The sequence below is a fragment of the Zonotrichia albicollis genome, unplaced genomic scaffold, assembly GCF_047830755.1.
Source record: "Zonotrichia albicollis isolate bZonAlb1 unplaced genomic scaffold, bZonAlb1.hap1 Scaffold_186, whole genome shotgun sequence".
NCBI classification, from domain to species: domain Eukaryota; kingdom Metazoa; phylum Chordata; class Aves; order Passeriformes; family Passerellidae; genus Zonotrichia; species Zonotrichia albicollis.
This window is the reverse complement of record NW_027428380.1, coordinates 12,519-33,384: the sequence shown is the minus strand read 5'-3', so window position 1 is coordinate 33,384 and position 20,866 is coordinate 12,519. Positions and strand designations below refer to the sequence as shown.

The 20,866-nt window shown below is 37.4% G+C and overlaps 1 protein-coding gene across 1 annotated transcript in view; it reads left to right on the top strand.

Moving 5' to 3' along the window:
* LOC141727683 (ATP-dependent DNA helicase Q4-like) overlaps positions 1–20,866 on the top strand; it is a 65,904-nt gene that overhangs the window by 36,932 nt on the left and 8,106 nt on the right. Inside the window, exons 11-15 of the mRNA XM_074533958.1 lie at positions 4,183–4,458; positions 5,000–5,209; positions 5,541–5,794; positions 9,405–9,530; positions 15,187–15,271. Of these exons, the coding sequence (XP_074390059.1) occupies positions 4,183–4,458; positions 5,000–5,209; positions 5,541–5,794; positions 9,405–9,530; positions 15,187–15,271 (951 nt within the window). The remainder of the gene's footprint in view (positions 1–4,182; positions 4,459–4,999; positions 5,210–5,540; positions 5,795–9,404; positions 9,531–15,186; positions 15,272–20,866) is intronic.

The window sequence follows — 20,866 nt, the reverse complement described above, 5'->3', positions numbered from 1 at the left end:
AAAAAAATTGGGGAAATTTGGGGGAAAAATGGGGGGAAAATTGGGGAGAAATTGGGGAAATAATTGGGGGAAAAATTGGGGAATTTTGGGGAAAAATTGGGGGAAAAATCAGGAAAAAATGGAAAAAATTTGGGGAATTTTGGGGAAAAAATTGGGGGAAAATGGAAAAAATTGGGGGAAAATTTGGGAAAAATGGAGGAAAACTGGGGGATAAATGAGAAAAAATTGGGGGAAAAAGTGGGGAATTTTGGGGGGAGAAGGGAAAAAATTGGGGGAAATAAGGGGGAAAATTTGGGGAATTTTGGGGAAAAAATTGGGAAAAATTAGGGAAAAAATTGGGGAATTTTGGGGGAAAAGTGGGAAAGAATTGGGGAAAAAATTGGGGGAAAATACTGGGGGAAAATTGGGGAAAATACTGGGGGAAAATTGGGGAAAAATTGGGGAAAAGGTGGGGAAAAAATGGGGGAAAAATGGGAAAAGTTTGGGGAAAAAGTTGGGGGAAAAATTGGGGAAAAGTTTGGGGGAAATTTGGGGAAATAATTGGGGAAAAAATGGGCAAAAATAGGGGAAAAATTGGGGAAAAAATTGGGGAAAATTGGGGGGAGAAGGGGAAAAATGGGGGAAATTGGGGGAAAAATGGGGAAAATATTGGGGAAAAATTTGGGGAAAAATTTGGGGAAAAAATGGGAAAAATTTGGGGGGAAAAATGGGAAAAATTTGGGGGGAAAAATTGGAAAAAAATTGGGGAATTTTGGGGAAAAAATTGGGGGAAAAAGTGGGGAAAAGTTGGGGAAAAAATTGGGTGAAAACTTGGGGGAATTTGAGGAAAAGTTTGGGGGAAATTTGGGGAAAAAGTTGAGGGAATAATGGGAAAAGCTTGGGGAAAAATTGGGGAAAAACTGGGGAAATTTGGGGAAAAATGGAAAAAAATTGGGGGAAAATTTGGGGAAAATGGGAAAAAATTGGGGGTGAAAATTGGGGAAGAAATTGGGGGAAAAATTGGGGGAAAAATCAGGAAAAAATTGGGGAAAATTGGGGGAAAATTTGGGGGGGAAATTGGGGAAAAGTTTGGGGGGAATTTGGGGAAAAAGTTGGGGAAAAACTGGGGAAAAGTTGGGGAGAAATTGGGGAATTTTTGGGGAAAATTTGGGGAAAAATTCGGGAAGCAATTGGGGGAAAATTGGGGAAATAATTGGGGAAAAATGGGGGAAAGTTTGGGGGAAATTTGGGGAAAAATGGGGGAAAAAATTGGGAAACTTTGGGGGAAAAATGGGGAAAATTGGGAAAAGTTTGGGGAAAAAATTTGGGGAAAAACTGGGAGAAAATTGGGAAAAATGGGAAAAAATTGGGTGAAATTTGGTGAAAAATTGGAGAAAAATTGGAGAAAAATTTGGTGAATTTTGTGGGGAAAATGGAAAAAATTGGGGAAAATTTGGGTAAAAAAATGGGGAAAAATTGGGGAATTTTGGGGGGAGAAGGGAGAAAATTGGGGTGAAAATCGGGAAAAAATGGGAAAAATTGGGAGAAATTTGGGGGTAGAAGGGAAAAAATTGGGGGGGAAATCAGGAAAAATTTGGGGAAAAAATGGGAAAAATTTGGGAAAAAAATGGGGAAAAATTGGGGAATTTTGGGGCGAGAAGGGAAAAAATTGGGGGTAAAAATTGAGGAAAAAAACTGGGAGAAATCTGGGGAAAAATCAGGAAAATTTTGGAGGAAAAATTAGGAAAATGCTCGGTGAATTTCGTGGGGGAAATGGAAAAAAATGGGCAAAAGTTGGGGAAAAAATTGGAGAACTTTGGGGGGAGAAGGGAAAAAATTGGGGGTTAAAATAGGGAAAAATTGGGGGAAATTTGGGGAAATAAGGAGGAAAAAATGGGAAAAAATTTGGGGAACTTGGGGGAAAAATTGGCAAAAATTTGGGGAATTTTGGGGGGAAAATTGGGGGAAAATGGAAAAAATTGGGGGAAAGTTTGGGGGAAATTTGGGGGAAAAGTTGGGGGAAAAATTGGAGAAAAAATTGGGGAAAAAATTGGAGAAAAAATTGGGGAAAAAATTGGGGAATTTTGGGGGGAGAAGGGAAAAATTGGGGGTGAAAATCAGGGAAAAATTGGGGGGAAAAATTGGGAAAAATTGGGAGAAATTTGGGGAAAATTTGGGAATATTGGGGGTAAAAATTGGGGAAAAAATTGGGGGTGAAAATCGGGAAAAAATTGGGAGAAATCTGGGGAAAAATCAGGAAAATTTTGGAGGAAAAATTAGGAAAATGCTCGGTGAATTTCCTGGGGGAAATGGAAAAAAATGGGCAAAAGTTGGGGAAAAAATTGGAGAACTTTGGGGGGAGAAGGGAAAAAATTGGGGGTTAAAATAGGGAAAAATTGGGGGAAATTTGGGGAAATAAGGAGGAAAAATTGGGGAAAAATTTGGTGAATTTTGTTGGGGAAATGGAAAAAAATGGGAGAAAATGGGGGGAAAAATTGGGGAATTTTGGGGGGAGAAGGGAAAAAATTGGGGGTGAAAATCAGGAAAAAATTGGGGAAAAATGGGAAAAAATTGGGGAAATTTGGGGGGAGAAGGGAAAAAATTGGGGGTGAAAATCAGGGAAAAAATGGGGGAAATTTGGGGGAAAATCAGGAAAAATTTGGGGGAAATTTGGGGAAATAAAGAGGAAAATTGGGAAAAAATTCGGTGAATTTTGTGGGGAAAATGGAAAAAAATGAGAAAAATTTGGGCGAAAAATCGGGGAAAAATGGGGGAAATGGGGGGAAAAAATTGGGGAAAAAATGGGTGAATTTTGTGGGGAAAAATTGAGGAAAAATTTGGGGAAAAGTTGGGGAATTTTGAGGGGAGAAGGGAAAAAGTTGTGGGTGAAAATCAGAAAAAAAAGGGAAAAAATTGGGGGTGAAAATAGGGAATAAATTGGGAAAAAATGGGGAAAATTTAGGAAAAAAATTGGGGAAAAATTGGGGAATTTTCGGGGGAGAAGGGAAAAAATTGGGGGTAAAAATTGGGGGAAATTTGGGGAAACAAGGAGGAAAAATTTGGGCAAAATAAGGGGGGAAATTGGGAAAAAAATCAGTGAATTTTGTGGGGAAATGGAAAAAAATGGGGAAATTTGGGGAAAAATTGGGGAATTTTGGGGGAAGAAAGAAAAAAATTGGGCGTGAAAATCAGGAAAAAATTGGGGGAAATCTGTGGAAAAATCAGGAACAATTTGGAGGGAAACATTTGGGGGAAATTTGGGGAAATGAGGAAAAATTGGGAAAAAATTCAGTGAATTTTGTGGGGAAAATGGAAAAAAATTGGCAAAATTTGGAGAATTTTGGGGGGAATTTTGGGGGAAATTGGGGAAAGTTGGTGGAAAATCAGAAAAAACGGGGAATTGGGGGAAAATCAGGAAAAAAATTAGAGGAAAATTTGGGAATTTAGCGGGAAAATTAGAAAAAAAATTGGGCGAAATGGGGGAAAATTTGGGGAAAAAATTGGGCAAAATCAGGAAAATTTGGAGAATTATGGGCAAAAAATTAGGGGGAAATTGGGAAAAAATTTGGGAAAATTGGGGGGATTTGGGGAATTTTGGGGGAAATTTGGAGGAAAATTTGGAAATTATGCATGAAAAATCAGGAAAAAATTGGGGAAATTAGGGGGAAAATGTGGGGAAAATTTGGACAATTTTGGGGGGAAAATGGGAAAATTTGGGCAATTTTTGGGGAGAAAATTGAAATTATTTGGGGAAAAAATCAGAATAATTTTGGGGAAAAACTTGGAGAATTCTGAAAATAAATTTGGGAATTTTGAGAAAAAATTGGGGAAATTTGGGGGAAAATGAGGAAAAAATTGGGGAATTTGGGGGAAATCTGGAATTTCTGGAGGAATTTAGGGAAAAAATTGGAGAAAACTTTCGGGAAAATCAGGAAAAAATTGAAGAATTTGGGAAAAAAATGTGGAATTTTGGGGAGAAAATGAAAAAATTTGGGGACTGTCTGGGAAGAGCGGATGTGAATTTTGGCGGGAAAATCAGGAAAATTGAGGAATTTCAAGAAAACGTGGGCAAAAATTTCAGAAAAATCATGGAATTTGAGGGGAAAATTACAAATTTTTGGGGGAATTTTTGGGGAATTTCACAGAATGTGAGGGGAAAAAGCTGGAATTGCAAGGAAAGTGATAAATTGTTGATTTTTGCAGGGAAAGGAGAAGCCATGCAGGTGTGCGCTGTGTACCACGCCGGGCTGAGCGCCGAGCGGCGGCGCCGAACCCTGAGGGCGTTCATGGCGGGCCGGGTGTGGGCGCTGTGCGGCACCGCCTGCATCGGCCTGGGCATGGACAGAGCCCCCCTGAGGGCGGTGCTGCAGCACGGCGGGCCCGCCTGCACCGAGGCCTTCCTGCAGCACGTGGGCAGGGCCGGCAGGGATGGCAAACCGGCGTGGGGACACCTGATACTGCACAAAGGGGTACGGGAATAGGAGAAAAAATAGATGAAATATTGGTGGGGTGTGGGTGCTGTGCGGTACCAGAGCCCCTCTGAGGGCGTTCATGGCGGGCAGGATGTGAGGGGGTCCCCCATGGCGGGCAGGGTGTGGGCGCCCCCCTGAGGGCTTTCATGGCTGGCAGGGTGTGGGCAGTACGTGTCACCGGAGCCCCTCTAAGGGCGTTCATGGCTGCCGGGATGTGAGGGGGTCCCTCATGGCTGGCAGGGTGTGGGCGCCCCCCTGAGGGCGTTCATGGCCGGCGGGGTGTGGGCGCTGTGCAGCACCAGAGCCCCCTGAGGGCGTTCATGGCGGGCAGGGTGTGGGTGCTGTGCGGCACCGGAGCCCCTCTGAGGGAGGTCATGGCCGGCAGGGATCTAAGGGAGTTCATGGCTGCCGGGATGTGGGTGTTGTGCGGCACCAGAGCCCCCTGAGGGAGTTCATGGCTGCCGGGATCTGACAGGGTCCCTCATGGCTGCCGGGATCTAAGGGAGTTCATGGCTGCTGGGATGTGAGGGGTCCCTCATGGCGGGCAGGGTGTGGCCGCCTCCCTGAGGGCGTTCATGGCGGGCCGGGTGTGGGCGCTGTGCGGCACCGCCTGCATCGGCCTGGGCATGGACAGAGCCCCCCTGAGGGCGGTGCTGCAGCACGGCGGGCCCACCTGCACCGAGGCCTTCCTGCAGCACGTGGGCAGGGCCGGCAGGGACGGCAAACCGGCGTGGGGACATCTGATACTGCACAAAGGGGTACGGGAATAGGAGAAAAACGGATAAAATATTGGCGGGGTGTGGGCTCTGTGCGGCACCAGAGCCCCTCTGAGGGCGTTCATGGCGGGCAGGATGTGAGGGGATCCCTCATGGCGGGCAGGGTGTGGGCGCTGTGAGGCACCAGAGCCCCCCTGAGGGCGTTCATGGCGGGCCGGGTGTGGGCGCTGTGCGGCACCAGAGCCCCCTGAGGGCGTTCATGGCTGCCGGGATCTGAGGGAGTCCTTCATGGCCAGCAGGGTGTGGGCACCCCCCTGAGGGCGTTCATGGCGGGCCGGGTGTGGGCGCTGTGCGGCACCAGAGCCCCTCTGAGAACGTTCATGGCTGCCGGGATGTGAGGGCGTTCATGGCGGGCCGGGTGTAGCCTCCCCCCTGAGGGCGTTCATGGCGGGCCGGGTGTGGGCGCTGTGCGGCACCGCCTGCATCGGCCTGGGCATGGACAGAGCCCCCCTGAGGGCGGTGCTGCAGCACGGCGGGCCCGCCTGCACCGAGGCCTTCCTGCAGCACGTGGGCAGGGCCGGCAGGGACGGCAAACCGGCGTGGGGACATTTGATACTGCACAAAGGGGTACGGGAATAGAGGAAAAAATGGATGAAATATTGGCAGGGTGTGGGCGCTGTGAGGCACCAGAGCCCCTCTGAGGGCGTTCATGGCTGCCGGAATCTGAGGGGGTCCGTCATGGCCGGCAGGGTGTGGCCGCCCACCTGAGGGCATTCATGGCCGGCAGTGTGTGGGCGCTGTGCGGCACCAGAAGCCCCCGTGAGGGCGTTCATGGCGGGCAGGGTGTGGGCGGTGTGGGGCACCAGAGCCCCTCTGAGGGAGTTCATGGCTGCTGTGATGTGGGCGCTGTGCGGCATCAGAGCTCCTCTGAGGGCGTTCATGGCGGGCCGGGTGTGGAGGCTGTGTGGCACCAGAGCCCCTCTGAGGGGGTCCCTCATGGCTGGCAGCGTGTGGGCACCCCCCTGAGGGTGTTTATGGTGGGCAGGGTGTGGGCGCTGTGCAGCACCAGAGCTCCCTGAGGACGTTCATGGCTGCCGGGATCTGAGAGCATGCATGGCGGGCAGGGTGTGCACATCGCCCTGAGGGCATTCATGGCGGGCCGGGTGTGGGCGCTGTGCGGCACCGCCTGCATCGGCCTGGGCATGGACAGAGCCCCCCTGAGGGCGGTGCTGCAGCACGGCGGGCCCGCCTGCACCGAGGCCTTCCTGCAGCACGTGGGCAGGGACGGCAAACCGGCGTGGGGACATCTGATACTGCACAAAGGGGTACGGGAATAGAGAAAAAATGGATGAAATATTGGCAGGGTGTGGGCGCTGTGAGGCACCAGAGCTCCTCTGAGGGCGTTCATGGCGGGCAGGGTGTGGGCTCTGTGTGGCACCAGAGCCCCCCTGACGGCGTTTATGGCTGCCGGGATCTGAGGGTGTCCCTCATGGCGGGCAGAGTGTGGGCGCCCCCCTGAGGGCGTTCATGGCGGGCAGGGTGTGGGCGCTGTGAGGCACCGGAACCCTTCTGAGGGAGTTCATGGCTTATGGGATCTGAGGGCGTTCATGGCGGGCAGGGTGTAGCTGCCCCCCTGAGGGCATTCATGGCAGGCCGGGTGTGGGCACTGTGCGGCACCAGAGCCCCTCTGAGGGGGTCCCTCATGGCTGCCGGGATCTGAGGGGGTCCCTCATGGCCGGCAGCGTGTGGGCACCCCCCTGAGGGTGTTTATGGTGAGCAGGGTGTGGGCGCTGTGAGGCACCAGAGCCCCTCTGAGGGCGTTCATGGCGGGCCGGGTGTAGCCTCCCCCCTGAGGGCGTTCATGGCGGGCCGGGTGTAGCCTCCCCCCTGAGGGCGTTCATGGCGGGCCGGGTGTGGGCGCTGTGCGGCACCGCCTGCATCGGCCTGGGCATGGACAGAGCCCCCCTGAGGGCGGTGCTGCAGCACGGCGGGCCCGCCTGCACCGAGGCCTTCCTGCAGCACGTGGGCAGGGCCGGTAGGGACGGCAAACCGGCGTGGGGACATCTGATACTGCACAAAGGGGTACGGGAATAGGAGAAAAATGGATGAAATATTGGCAGGGTGTGGGCGCTGTGCGGCACCAGAGCCCCTCTGAGGGCGTTCATGGCTGCCGGGATCTGAGGGCGTTCATGGCGGGCAGGTTGTGGGCGCTGTGCAGCACCGGAGCCTCCCTGAGGGAGTTCATGGCTGCTGGGATGTGAGGAGGTCCCTCATGGCCGGCAGGGTGTGGGCGCCCCCTTGAGGGCGTTCATGGCGGGCAGGGTGTGGGCGCTTTGCGGCACCAGAGCCCCTCTGAGGGCATTCATGGCTGCCGGGATCTAAGGGAGTTCATGGCTGCTGGGATGTGAGGGGTCCCTCATGGCGGGCAGGGTGTGGGCACCGGAGCCCCTCTGAGGGAGTTCGTGGCTGCCAGGATCTGACAGGGTCCCTCATGGCTCCCGAGATGTGGGCGCTGTGCGGCACCCGAGCCCCCTGAGGGCGTTCATGGCGTCCCTCACAAAAGAGTGAGGGAATGAGGAGAAACTAGGAAAGAATTTGCGCGGGGGCGTCCACGGCCCTGGAATCCGGCTGTCTGGTGAGGGGCGAAGGCCAGGGAGGAGGGGCTCCGGGGCTACAGCCAACCATAACTCCCAGAGAAAAGAAAATTCTAGAAACCTGGGAGGAGAAAAGGAGTGATTGACTGAGCCCAAGGAGGAGACACTTTCACTTTATAAGAGAAACCAAGGGAGGAGCAGTTTTGTTTCCATAGCAACGTAACTGACAGGGTAGCAACAGGAAGTCCTGGGAAAGGGAGAAACCATTTAATACAGAAAATGGGGGGAGCAAACTAACAAACTTAAGGGAAAGGGAGAAACCATTTAACACAGAAAATGGGGGGAGCAAACTAACAAACTTAAGGGAAAGGGAGAAACCATTTAATACAGAAAATGGGGGGAGCAAATAACAAACTTAAGAACACACCACAGCAAGAGTTAAAATTGGAAAAATATCAGGAAAATATTGGGAAAATTTTGAGGAAAACTTGGGGAAAAATCAGGAAAAAATTAGGGGAAATTTTGTGGAGAATTGGGAGAAAGTTAAGGAAAAAATTGGGGAAAACATGGAGGAAAATTTAGGGAAAATTGGGAAATGGTTGGGAGAAATTATGGGGGAAATTGGGGGAAAAAATCAGGAAAACATGGGGGAAAATCGAGAAAAAATTTGGAAAAATTGGACAAAAATTGAGAAAATTTGGTGGAAATTTTAGCAAAAAATTGGACAAAAATTGAGAAAACTTGGAGGAAATTTTAGTCAAAAATTGGGGAAGAGTCAGGGAAAAAATGGGGGAAACTTGGGAAATATCAGGAAAAATAAGAAAAATGTGGTGAAAATATTGGTTAAAGTGGGGGGGAAAAATCGGGAGAAAAATGGGGGGAAAATAAGGATAAATTTGGGTGAAATTTTGGGAAAATTAGGTGAAAAAATCAGGAAAAATTTGAGGGGAAAATGTCAGAAAATTTGAGGAGAAATTTGGAAAATATCAGGAAAAGATTTGGGGAAAAATCAGGGGAATTTGTGGGGAAAAACTGGGGGAAAATCAGAATTTGGAGAAAAATTTTAAAAAATCGCAAAAATTTGGGAAATTTTTGAGAAAATCAGGAAAAATTGGTGAAAGTTTGGGAAAAATCAGGGGAAAATTTATTGAACATTGGGAAAAATTTTAGGGAAAAATTAGGAAAATGTATGGAAAATTGGGAGAAAATTGAGAAATTTTTGAAGAAAAAATGTGGGGAAAATGTGCAAAAAATTGGGAAAAATTTGGGAAAAAATCAGAGAAAATTTGGGGGAAAAAATCGGGAAGAAATTGGGAAAATGTTGGGGGAATTGAGAAAAATTGGGGCAAAATTGTGAGAAAAAATTGGGAAAAAATCAGAAAAAAATTGGGAAAAAATCTCAGAATTTTGGGGGGAAATTTTTAGAAAATTTGGGAAAAAAATTGGGGAATTTATGAGAAAAAATTGGGGGATTTGAGGCAAAAAATATGAATTTTTGGGGTAAAAAATTTGAATTTTTGGGGGAAAAAATTGAAATTTTGGTGGAATTTTAAGGGATTTGCCCCAAATTTTTGGGGTTTTTTTTGGGAAAATTTCCCCAAATTTTAAGTTTTGGAATTAATTTTGAATTTTTTTCCTTCCAGGGCGAGGATTTTCTGGAATTGCGGCGTCACATCCATGAAAACTCGGTGGATTATTGGGCGGTCAAGGCTTTGGTGCAAAGAGTTTTTGTGCCTTGTAAATGTCCAGAAATTCAGGAAAATTCCCAGGTTTGGAGCACAAAAAATGGGGAAAAATTGAAATTTTAATGGGGAAAAAATTGGAATTTTTGGCAGGAAAATTCCCCAAAAAATGAGAAAAAAATTGAATTTTTTGGCAGAAAAATTCTCCAAGAAATGAAAAAAAATTGAGTTTTTAATGGGGGAAAAATTGGATTTTTTTTGGCAGGAAAATTGCCCAAAAAATGAAAAAAAATTGGATTTTTTGGGAAATTTTAATGGGGAAAAAATTGGATTTTTGGCAGGAAAATTCCCCAAAAAATGAAAAAAAAATTGGATTTTTTGGTTTTTTTTTTTTTCCTAAGGAATTCCAGGAAAATTCTCAATAAATCCCCCAAAATTGGGAATTTTTAATGAGTAAAAATTGGAATTTTTGGGGTTTTTTCCCACAGGAAATTCCCCAAAAATCCAGGAAAATTCCCAGGTTTGGAACCCAAAAAATGGGGAAAAAAGGGAAATTTAAATGGGGAAAAAATTGGATTTTTTGGCAGGAAAATTCTCCAAAAAATGAGAAAAAAATTGAGTTTTTAATGGGGAAAAAATTGGATTTTTTGGCAGGAAAATTCCCCCAAAAAATGAAAAAATAATTGGATTTTTAATGGGGAAAAAATTGGATTTTTTTGGCAGGAAAATTGCCCAAAAAATGAAAAAAATTGAGTTTTTAATGGGGAAAAAATTGGATTTTTTGGCAGGAAAAATTCCCAAAAAATGAAAAAAAATTGGATTTTTGATGGGAAAAAAATTTGGATTTTTTGGCAGGAAAATTCTCCCAAAAAATGGAAAAAAATTTGGATTTTTTTGCAGGAAAAATGCCCCAAAAAATGGGGAAAAAATTGAGTTTTTAATGGGAAAAAATTTGGGTTTTTTGGCAGGAAAATGCCCCAAATAATGAAAAAAATTGAGTTTTTAATGAGAAAAAAAATTGGATTTTTGGCAGGAAAATTCTCCAAAAAATGAGAAAAAACTGGATTTTTAATGGGGAAAAAATTGGATTTTTTGGCAGGAAAAATTCCCCAAAAAATGAAAAAAAATTGGATTTTTAATGGGGAAAAAAATTGGATTTTTAGGCAGGAAAATTCCCCAAAAAATGAAAAAAAATTGGATTTTTAATGGGGAAAAAATTGGGTTTTTTGGCAGGAAAAATTCCCCAAAAAATGGGGAAAAATTTGGATTTTTTGGCAGAAAAATTCCCCAAAAAATGAAAAAAATTGAGTTTTTAATGGGGAAAAAATTGGATTTTTTGGCAGGGAAATTCCCCAAAAAATGAAAAAAAATTGAATTTTTTATGGGAAAAAAATTGGATTTTTTGGCAGGAAAATTCCCCAAAAAATGAGAAAAAAATTGGATTTTTAATGGGGAAAAAATTGGATTTTTTGGCAGAAAAATCCCCCGAAAAATGAAAAAAAATTGAATATTTAATGGGGAAAAAATTGGATTTTTTGGCAGGAAAATTCCCCAAAAAATGAGAAAAAAATTGGATTTTTTGGGGTTTTTTTTCATAAGGAATTCCGGGAAAATTCTCAATAAATCCCCCAAAATTGGGAATTTTTAATGAGAAAAAATTGGAATTTTTGGGGTTTTTTTCCACAGGAAATTCCCAAAAACTCCAGGAAAATTCCCAGGTTTGGAGCCCAAAAAATGGGGAAAAAAGGGAAATTTTAATGGAAAAAATTGGATTTTTTGCAGGAAAATAGCCCAAAAAATAAAAAAAAAATTGAATTTTTAATGGGGAAAAAATTGGATTTTTTGGCAGAAAAATTCCCCAAAAAATAAAAAAAATTGAATTTTTACGTGAAAAAAATTGGATTTTTGGCAGGAAAATTCCCCAAAAAATGGAAAAAATTTGGATTTTTAATGGGGAAAAAAATGGATTTTTTGGCAGGAAAATTCCCTAAAATGAAAAAAAATTTGGATTTTGGGGGGTTTTTTTTCCATAAGAATTCCAGGAAAATTCTTAATAAATCCCCCAAAATTGGGAATTTTTAATGAGTAAAAATTGGAATTTTAGGGGATTTTTTTCCAAAAAAAATTTGAATTTTGGGTTTATTTTCACACAAAAAAAATTCCCGAAAAATTCCCAGCCTTAAATCCCATTAAGCACTGAAAAATTTGAATTTTTAATGAGAAAATATTCGAATTTTTAATGAGAAAAAATAGAATTTTAGGGGATTTTTTCCAAAAAAAATTTGAATTTTGGCCTTATTTTCACCCATAAAAATTCCCAAAAAATCCAGAAAAATTCCCAGCCTTAAATCCCATTAAATACTGAAAAAATTTGAATTTTTAATGAGAAAAAATAGGAATTTTTGGGGTTTTTTTCCTAAAAAAATTTGAATTTTGGCCTTATTTTCACACAGAAAAATTCCCAAAAAATCCAGAAAAATTCCCACATTTGACTCCATTAAACACTGAAAAAATTTGAATTTTTAATGAAAAAAAACTGGAATTTTAGGGGATTTTTTGTAAAAAAATTTGAATTTTGGGTTTATTTTCACACAAAAAAATTCCCAAAAAATCCAGAAAAATTCCCACATTTGGTTCCCATTAAATACTGAAAAAATCTGAATTTTTAATGAGAAAAAATTTGAATTTTTAATGAGAAAAAATTTTAATTTTAGGGAATTTTTTTCCATAAATAATTTGAATTTTGGCCTTATTTTCACCCAAAAAAATTCCCAAGAAATCCCGAAAATTTCCCAGCCTTAAATCCCATTAAACACTGAAAAAATTTGAATTTTAAATGAGAAAAAATTTTAATTTTAGGGGATTTTTTGTAAAAAAATTTGAATTTTGGCCTTATTTTCACACAAAAAAATTCCAAAAAATCCAGGAATATTCCCAGGTTTGATTCCCATTAAACACTGAAAAAATTTGAATTTTTAATGAGAAAAAATTGGGATTTTTAAAATAATAATTTGAATTTTAGGCTTATTTTCACACAAAAAATTCCAAAAAAATCCAGAAAAATTCCCACGTTTGATTCCCATTAAATACTGAATAATTTGAATTTTAAATGAGAAAAAATTCGAATTTTTAATGAGAAAAAATCTGAATTTTAGGGGATTTTTTCCATAAATAATTTGAATTTTGTCCTTATTTTCATCCAAAAAAATTTCCAAAAAATAAAAAAAACTTCCCACATTTGATTTTCATTAAATACTGAAAAAATCTGAATTTTTTAATGAAAAAAAATTGGAATTTTAGAGGATTTTTTCCATAAGTAATTTGAATTTTGGGCTTATTTTCACCCAAAAAAATTCCCACGTTTGATTCCCATTAATCACTGAAAAAATTTGAATTTTTAATGAGAAAAAATTTGAATTTTAAATGAGAAAAAATTGGAATTTTAGGGGATTTTTTTTCAAAAAAAATTGAATTTTGGCCTTATTTTCACCCAAAAAAATTCCCAAAAAAATCCAGAAAAATTCCCAGCCTTTAATCCCATTAAACACTGAAAAAATTTGAATTTTTAATGAAAAAAATTTGAATTTTAGGGGATTTTTTGTAAAAAAATTTGAATTTAGGGTTTATTTTCACACAAAAAAATTCCCAAAAAATCCAGAATAATTCCCAGCCTTAAATCCCATTAAACGCTGAAAAAATTTGAATTTTTAATGAGAAAAAATTGGAATTTTAGGGGATTTTTTCCAAAAAAAATTGAATTTTGGGCTTATTTTCACACAGAAAAATTCCAGAAAAATTCCCAGCCTTAAATCCCATTAAAAACTAAAAAAAATTAGTTTTTAATGAGAAAAAAATTGAAATTTTAGGGGATTTTTTCAGAAAAAATTTGAATTTTGGGCTTACTTTCGCACAGAAAAATTCCCACATTTGATTCCCATTAAACACTGAAAAAATTCGAATTTTTAATGAGAAAAAATTGGAATTTTATGGGATTTTTTTCCTAAAAATTTTTAATTTTGGGCTTATTTTCACACAAAAAAATTCCCAAAAAATCCAGAAAAATTCCCAGCCTTAAATCCCATTAAACACTGAAAAAATTTGAATTTTTAATGAGAAAAAATTGGAATTTTAGTGGATTTTTTCTGAAAAAAAAATTTAATTTTGGGCTTATTTTCACAGAAAAAAATTCCCAAAAAATAAAAAAAAAATTCCCACGTTTGGTTCCCATTAAACACTGAAAAATTCGAATTTTCAATAAGAAAATATTTAAATTTTAGGGGATTTTTTCAAAAAAATTTTGAATTTTAGCCTTATTTTCACCCAAAAAAATTCCCAAAAAACCCAGCCTTAAATCCCATTAAACACTGAAAAAATTTGAATTTTTAATGAGAAAAAATTCGAATTTTTAATGAGAAAAAATTGGAATTTCTAGGGATTTTTTCCAAAAAAAAATTGAATTTTGGGCTTATTTTCACACAGAAAAAATCCCAAAAAATCCCGAAAAATTCCCAGCCTTAAATCCCATTAAATACTGAAATAATTCGAATTTTTAATGAGAAAAATTGGAATTTTAGGGGATTTTTTCTGATGAAAATTTGAATTTTGGCCTTATTTTTTACACAAAAAAATTCCCAAAATTTCCCAAAGAATTCCCACATTTGATTTTCATTAAACACTGAAAAAATTTGAATTTTTAATGGGAAAAATTTAAATTTTAGGGGATTTTTTTCAAAAAAAATTTGAATTTTAGGCTTATTTTCACACAGAAAAAATCCCAAAAAATCCAGGAATATTCCCAGGTTTGATTCCCATTAAATACTGAAAAAATTGGAATTTTTAATGAGAAAAAATTGGAATTTTAAGGGATTTTTTCAAAAAAAAAATTGAATTTTGGCCTTATTTTCACACAGAAAAAATCCCAAAAAATCCAGGAATATTCCCAGGTTTGATTCCCATTAAACACTGAAAAAATTTGTATTTTTAATGAGAAAAAATTTAAATTTTAGGGCATTTTTTCCAAAAAAAATTTTGAATTTTTGGGCTATTTTCACACAGAAAAATTCCCAAAATTTCCAAAAAAATTCCCACATTTGATTCCAATTAAACACTGAAAAAATTTGAATTTTTAACGAGAAAAAATTGGAATTTTAGGGATTTTTTTCCCAAAAAAATTTGAATTTTGGCCTTATTTTCACACAAAAATTCCCAAAAAATCCTGAAAAATTCCCACGTTTGATTCCCATTAAACACTGAAAAAATTTGAATTTTTAATGAAAAAAATTTTAATTTTAGGGGATTTTTTGTAAAAAATTTGAAGTTTGGCCTTATTTTCACACCAAAAAAAAAATCCAAAAAATTCACACTTTTGATTCTCATTAAACACTGAAAAAATTTGAATTTTAAATGAGAAAAAAATTTAATTTTAGGGGATTTTTTGCAAAAAAAATTTGAATTTTGGGCTTTTTTTTTGCACAAAAAAATTCCCAAAAATTCCCAGCCTTAAATCCCATTAAACACTAAAAAAATCTGAATTTTTAATGAGAAAAAAATTCGAATTTTTAATGAGAAAAAATCTGCATTTTAGGAGATTTTTTCCAAAAAAATTTGAATTTTGGCCTTATTTTCACCCAAAAAAATTCCCAAAAAAATCCAGAAAAATTCCCAGCCTTAAATCCCATTAAAAACTGAAAAAATTTTAATTTTTAATCATAAAAAAATTTTATTTTAATTTATTTTTTTGCAGGAATTTTCACCCAGGAGGTGCCAAGGCCACGAGCGCGCCCTCCCCGTGCAGGAGCTGGAGCAGAGCCTGGACCTGAGGCAGGAGGGTAAAAATCCAAATTTATCCAAAATTCTAAAAATTCCAAATTCCCAAATCCCCAAAAATTTCATTTTCCCAAAATCCCCCTTTTTTCCCTTTTTTTCCCCAAAAAATTCCCTTGAAAATTCCATTTTTTTTGTCGTTTAATTCCCTTTTTTCTTTCATTTTTCCTCAATTAATTTCCTTAAAAATTCCATTTTTTCTGTCATTTTTTCATTAATTAATTCTCTTTTTTTGTCATTTTTTCTTTAGTTAATTCCTTTAAAAATTTGCTTTTTTTCTGTCATTTTTCCTTCAATTAATTCCCTTGAAAATTCCATTTTTTCTGTCATTTTTTCCTTAATTAATTTCCTTTTTTCTGTCATTTTTTCATTAATTAATTCCCTTTTTTTTTCCTCCATTAATTCCTTTTAAAATTTCCTTTTTTCTCTCATTTTTTCTATAATTAATTCCCTTTTTCTGTCATTTTTTCCTTAATAAATTCCATTGAAAATTCCATTTTTTCTGTCATTTTTTCATTAATTAATTCCCTTTTTTCTGTCATGTTTCCTTAATCAATTCCCTTAAAAATTCCCTTTTTTTCTGTCATTTTTCCCCTTCATTATTTCCCTTTTTTCTGTCATTTTTCCTTAATTAATTCCCTTGAAAATTCCTTTTTTTTTTGTCATTTTTGCTTCATCAATTCCCTTTTATTTGTCATTTTTTCTTTAATTAATTCCTTTGAAAATTCCATTTTTTCTGTCATTTTTTCCTTCATTAATTCCCTTTAAAACTTCTCTTTTTTCTGTCATTTTTCCTTTAATTAATTCCCTTGAAAATTCCCTTTTTTCTGTCATTTTTTCATTAATTAGTTCCCTTTTTTCTGTCATTTTTCCTCAATTAATTTCCTTAAAAATTCCCTTTTTTCTGTCATTTTTCCCTTAATTAATTCCCTTTTTCTCTCATTTTTCCTTCATTAATTCCTTTAAAAATTCCTTTTTTTCTCTCATTTTTCCTTCATTTTTTCCCCATTTTTCCCTGAAATTTCCCCCAAAAAATCCAACTTTTCCCTCAATTTTTTCTACAAATAACCAAGAAAAATCCAATTTTCCCCAAATTTTTTCCTGAACTTACCCAAAAAATTCCAAATTTTTTTCCCCAAATTTTTCCCCCTTTAACTCCTGAATTTTTCCCCAAATTTTTCCCAATTTTTTACCAAATTTCTCCCCAAAATTTCCTCCATTTTTTAATCCCATTTTCCCCCCAAGTTTCCTTTAAATATTCCAATTTTTTCCCCAAAATTCCCCCAAAATTTCCCTAAAAAATTCAATTTTTTTTGCATTTTTGCCCCTAATTTCCCCATTTTTTTACTGATTTTCTCCATTTTTTCACCAAAATTCCCCCATTTTTTCACCCAAAATTTTGCCCAAATTTACCAATTTTTACCCCAAACTTACCCCAAAAATTCCAAATTTTTTTCTCATTTTTCCCTTTCAATTCCTGAATTTTTTCCCCAAAAAAATCCAAATTTTTTCCCATTTTTTCCCCAAATTTCCCCCCAAAAATTCGATTTTTTTTTTGCATTTTTTACCCAAAATTTTCCCCAATTTTCCCCAATTTTTACCCCAAACTTCCCCCAAAAAATCCAAATTTTTTTTCTCATTTTTCCCCTTCAATTCCTGAATTTTTTCCCTAAAAACCCCAAATTTTTGCCAAATTTTTTCCCCAAAAAATCCAAATTTTTGCCACTTTTTTTCCCCAAAAATTCCAAATTTTTTCTCACTTTACTCCTTCAATTCCTGAATTTTTTCCCCAAAAAAATCCAGATTTTTTCCCCAAAAAATCCAAATTTTTTTCCCAATTTTTTCCCCAAAAATTCCAATTTTTTTCTCATTTTTCCCCTTCAATTCCTGAATTTTTTTCCCCAAAAAATCCAAATTTTTTTCCTAAAAAATCCAATTTTTTTTCCTCTTTTTTACCCCCAAAAATTCAAATTTTTTTGCATTTTTGCCCCCCTAATTTCCCCCATTTTTTCACTGATTTTCTCCATTTTTTCACCAAAATTCTCCATTTTTTTTTTGCTGAATTCCCCAAATTTTGAATTTTTCCCCCCAAAATATTTTGATTTTTTAGGAATTGAAACCCTTCTGACCCTGTCCTGTCCCAGCAATTCCTCATTGCCCCAATTTGCACCAAATTTTCCAGTTTATTTCTGATTTTTTCCCAAAATTTTGCCCAAATTTCCAAATTTTTACCCCAAAAATTCCAAATTTTTTTCTCATTTTTTCTCCTTCAATTCCTGAATTTTTTCCCCAAAAAAATCCAAATTTTTTCCCATTTTTTCCCCCAAATTTCCCCCCAAAAATTCAATTTTTTTTTTGCATTTTTTCACCCAAAATTTTCCCCCAAATTTCCCAATTTTTACCCCAAATTTACCCCAAAAATTCCAAATTTTTTCTCATTTTTCCCCTTCAATTCCTGAATTTTTTCCCCAACTTTTCCCCCAAATAAGCCAATTTTTTTCCCAAAAAAATCCAAATTTTGCCAATTTTTTTCCCCAAAAATTCCAAACTTTTTCTCACTTTACCCCTTCAATTCCTGAATTTTTTCCCCAAAAAATCCAAATTTTTTCCCCATTTTTTCTCCAAATTTCCCCCAAAAATTCGAATTTTTTTGCATTTTTTTACCCTTCAATTCCTGAATTTTTACCCCAAAAAATCCGAATTTTTTCCCTAAAAAACCCAAATTTTTACCCCCAAAAAATCCAAATTTTTTCCAATTTTTTTCCATTTTTCCCCTCAAAAAATTCCATTTTTTTTTGCATTTTTGCCCCTAATTTCCCCATTTTTTCACCCAAATTCTCCACTTTTTTTTGCTGAATTCCCCAAATTTTGAATTTTTCTCCCAAATATTTTGATTTTTTAGGAATTGAGACCCTTCTGACCCTGTCCTGTCCCAGCAATTCCTCATTGCCCCAATTTGCACCAAATTTTCCAGTTCATTTTCTGATTTTTCCCCCAAAAATTTTGCCTAAATTTCCCAATTTTTACCCCCAAAAATTCCAAATTTTTTTCTCATTTTTCCTCTTCAATTCCTGATTTTTCCCCAACTTTTTCCCCAAAAAAATCCAAATTTTTTTCCCCAAAAAAATCCAAATTTTTACCAAATTTTAACCAAGATTTTTCTGCAAAAAATCCAAATTTTATTCCAATTTTTTAAAATTTTCCTCCAAAATTTCCTTATTTTTTATCCCATTTTCCAGAATTTTCCCAATTTTTTTTCCCAATTTTTACCCCCAAACTTACCCCAAAAATTCCAATTTTTTTTCTCATTTTTCCCCTTCAATTCCTGAATTTTTTCCCCAAAAAACCCAAATTGTTTCCAATTTTTTTTTCATTTTTTTCCCCCCAAAAATTCGATTTTTTTTGCATTTTTTACCCAAAATTTTGCCCAAATTTCCCAATTTTTACCCCAAACTTACCCCAAAAATTCCAATTTTTTTTCCCTCATTTTTTCCCCTTCAATTCTTGAATTTTTTCCCCCAAAAAAATCCAAATTTTCCCAATTTTTTTTCATTTTTCCCCCCAAAAAATTCGATTTTTTTGCATTTTTTTTCACTTCAATTCCTGAATTTTTTCCCCAAGAAATCTACATTTTTTCCCCAAATTTCACCCAAAAAATTCAATTTTTTTTGCATTTTTGCCCCTAATTTCCCCATTTTTTCACCAATTTTCTTCATTTTTTCACCAAAATTCTCCAATTTTTTTGCTGAATTCCCCAAATTTTGAATTTTTCCCCCAAATATTTTGATTTTTTTAGGAATTGAGACCCTTCTGACCCTGTCCTGTCCCAGCAATTCCTCATTGCCCCCAATTTGCACCAAATTTCCCAGTTCATTTTCTGATTTCCCCAAATTTTCCCCCATAATTTTGCCCAAATTTCCCAATTTTTACCCCAAAAATTCCAATTTTTTTTCCCTTTTTTTCCCCTTCAATTCCTGATTCTTTTCCCCCAAAAATCCAAATTTTTTCCCCAAAAAAATCCAAATTTCTGCCAAATTTTTTCCCCAAAAATACCAATTTTTTTCTCATTTTTTCCTTTCAATTCCTGATTCTTTTCCCCAAAAAAAATCCAAATTTTTTTCCCCAAAAAATCCAAATTTTTGCCAATTTTTTTTCCCCAAAAATTCCTATTTTTTTCTCACTTCACCCCTTCAATTCCTGAATTTTTTCCCCAAAAAAAATCCAAATTTTTTCCCCAAAAAACCCAAATTTTTGCCAAATTTTTTCCCCAAAAAACCCAAATTTTTTCTCTTTTTTTACCCTTCAATTCCTGATTTTTTCCCCCAAAAAATCCAAATTTTTTCCCGATTTTTTCCCCAAATTTCCCCCCAAAAATTCGATTTTTTTTGCATTTTTTACCCAAAATTTTCCCCAAATTTCCCAATTTTTACCCCAAACTTACCCCCAAAAATTCCAAATTTTTTCTCAATTTTTCCCCTTCAATTCCTGAATTCTTTCCCCCAAAAATCCAAATTTTTTCCCCCAAAAAATCCAAATTTTTTCCCATTTTTTTTCCCCAAATTTTCCCCCAAAAGTTCGATTTTTTTTTTCATTTTTTCCCCCCCAAAAGTTCAAATTTTTTTACATTTTTGTCCATAAATTCCCGATTTTTTTATCAAAATTCCCCATTTTTCCACCCAAAATTTTGCCCAATTTTCACCCCTAATATTCCAATTTTTTTTCTCATTTTTCCTCTTCAGTTCCTGAATTTTTACCCCAAAAATTCCAATTTTTTTTCTTGTTTTTCTTTTTCAATTCCTGAGTTTTTTTCCCCAAAAATTCCAATTATTTTCCCCACAAAAAATCCGATTTTTTTCCAAATCTTTTTCATTTTTGTTTCCCAAAAAAATTCGATTTTTTTTTCACTTTTCCCCCAAAAAATTCGATTTTTTTTGCATTTTTGCCCCTAATTTCCCCATTTTTTCACCGATTTTCTCCATTTTTTCACCAAAATTCTCTATTTTTTTTGCTGAATTCCCCAAATTTTGAATTTTTCACCCCAAATATTTTAATTTTTTAGGAATTGAGACCCTTCTGACCCTGTCCTGTCCCAGCAATTCCTCATTGCCCCAATTTGCACCAAATTTTCCAGTTTAATTTCTGATTTTTCCCCAAATTTTCACCCAAAATTTTCCCCCAATTTTCCCAATTTTTACCCCAAAAATTCCAATTTTTTTTCTTATTTTTCTCCTTCAATTCCTGAACTTTTTCCCCAAAAAATCCAAATTTTTTACCATTTTTTCCTCCAAATTTCCCCCAAAAAATTCGATTTTTTTTGCAATTTTTACCCAAAATTTTGCCCAAATTTCCCAATTTTTACCCCAAACTTACCCCAAAAATTCCAATTTTTTTTCCCCAAAAATTCCAAATTTTTTCTGTAAAAAATCCAAATTTTTACCAAACTTTTTCTGTAAAAAATCCAAATTTTCTGCCAATTTTTTTTATTTTTTTCCCCAAAAAATTCGATTTTTTTTGCATTTTTTACCCTTCAATTCCTGAATTTTTTTTCCCCAAAAAATCCGAATTTTTTCCCTAAAAAACCCAAATTTTTACCCCCAAAA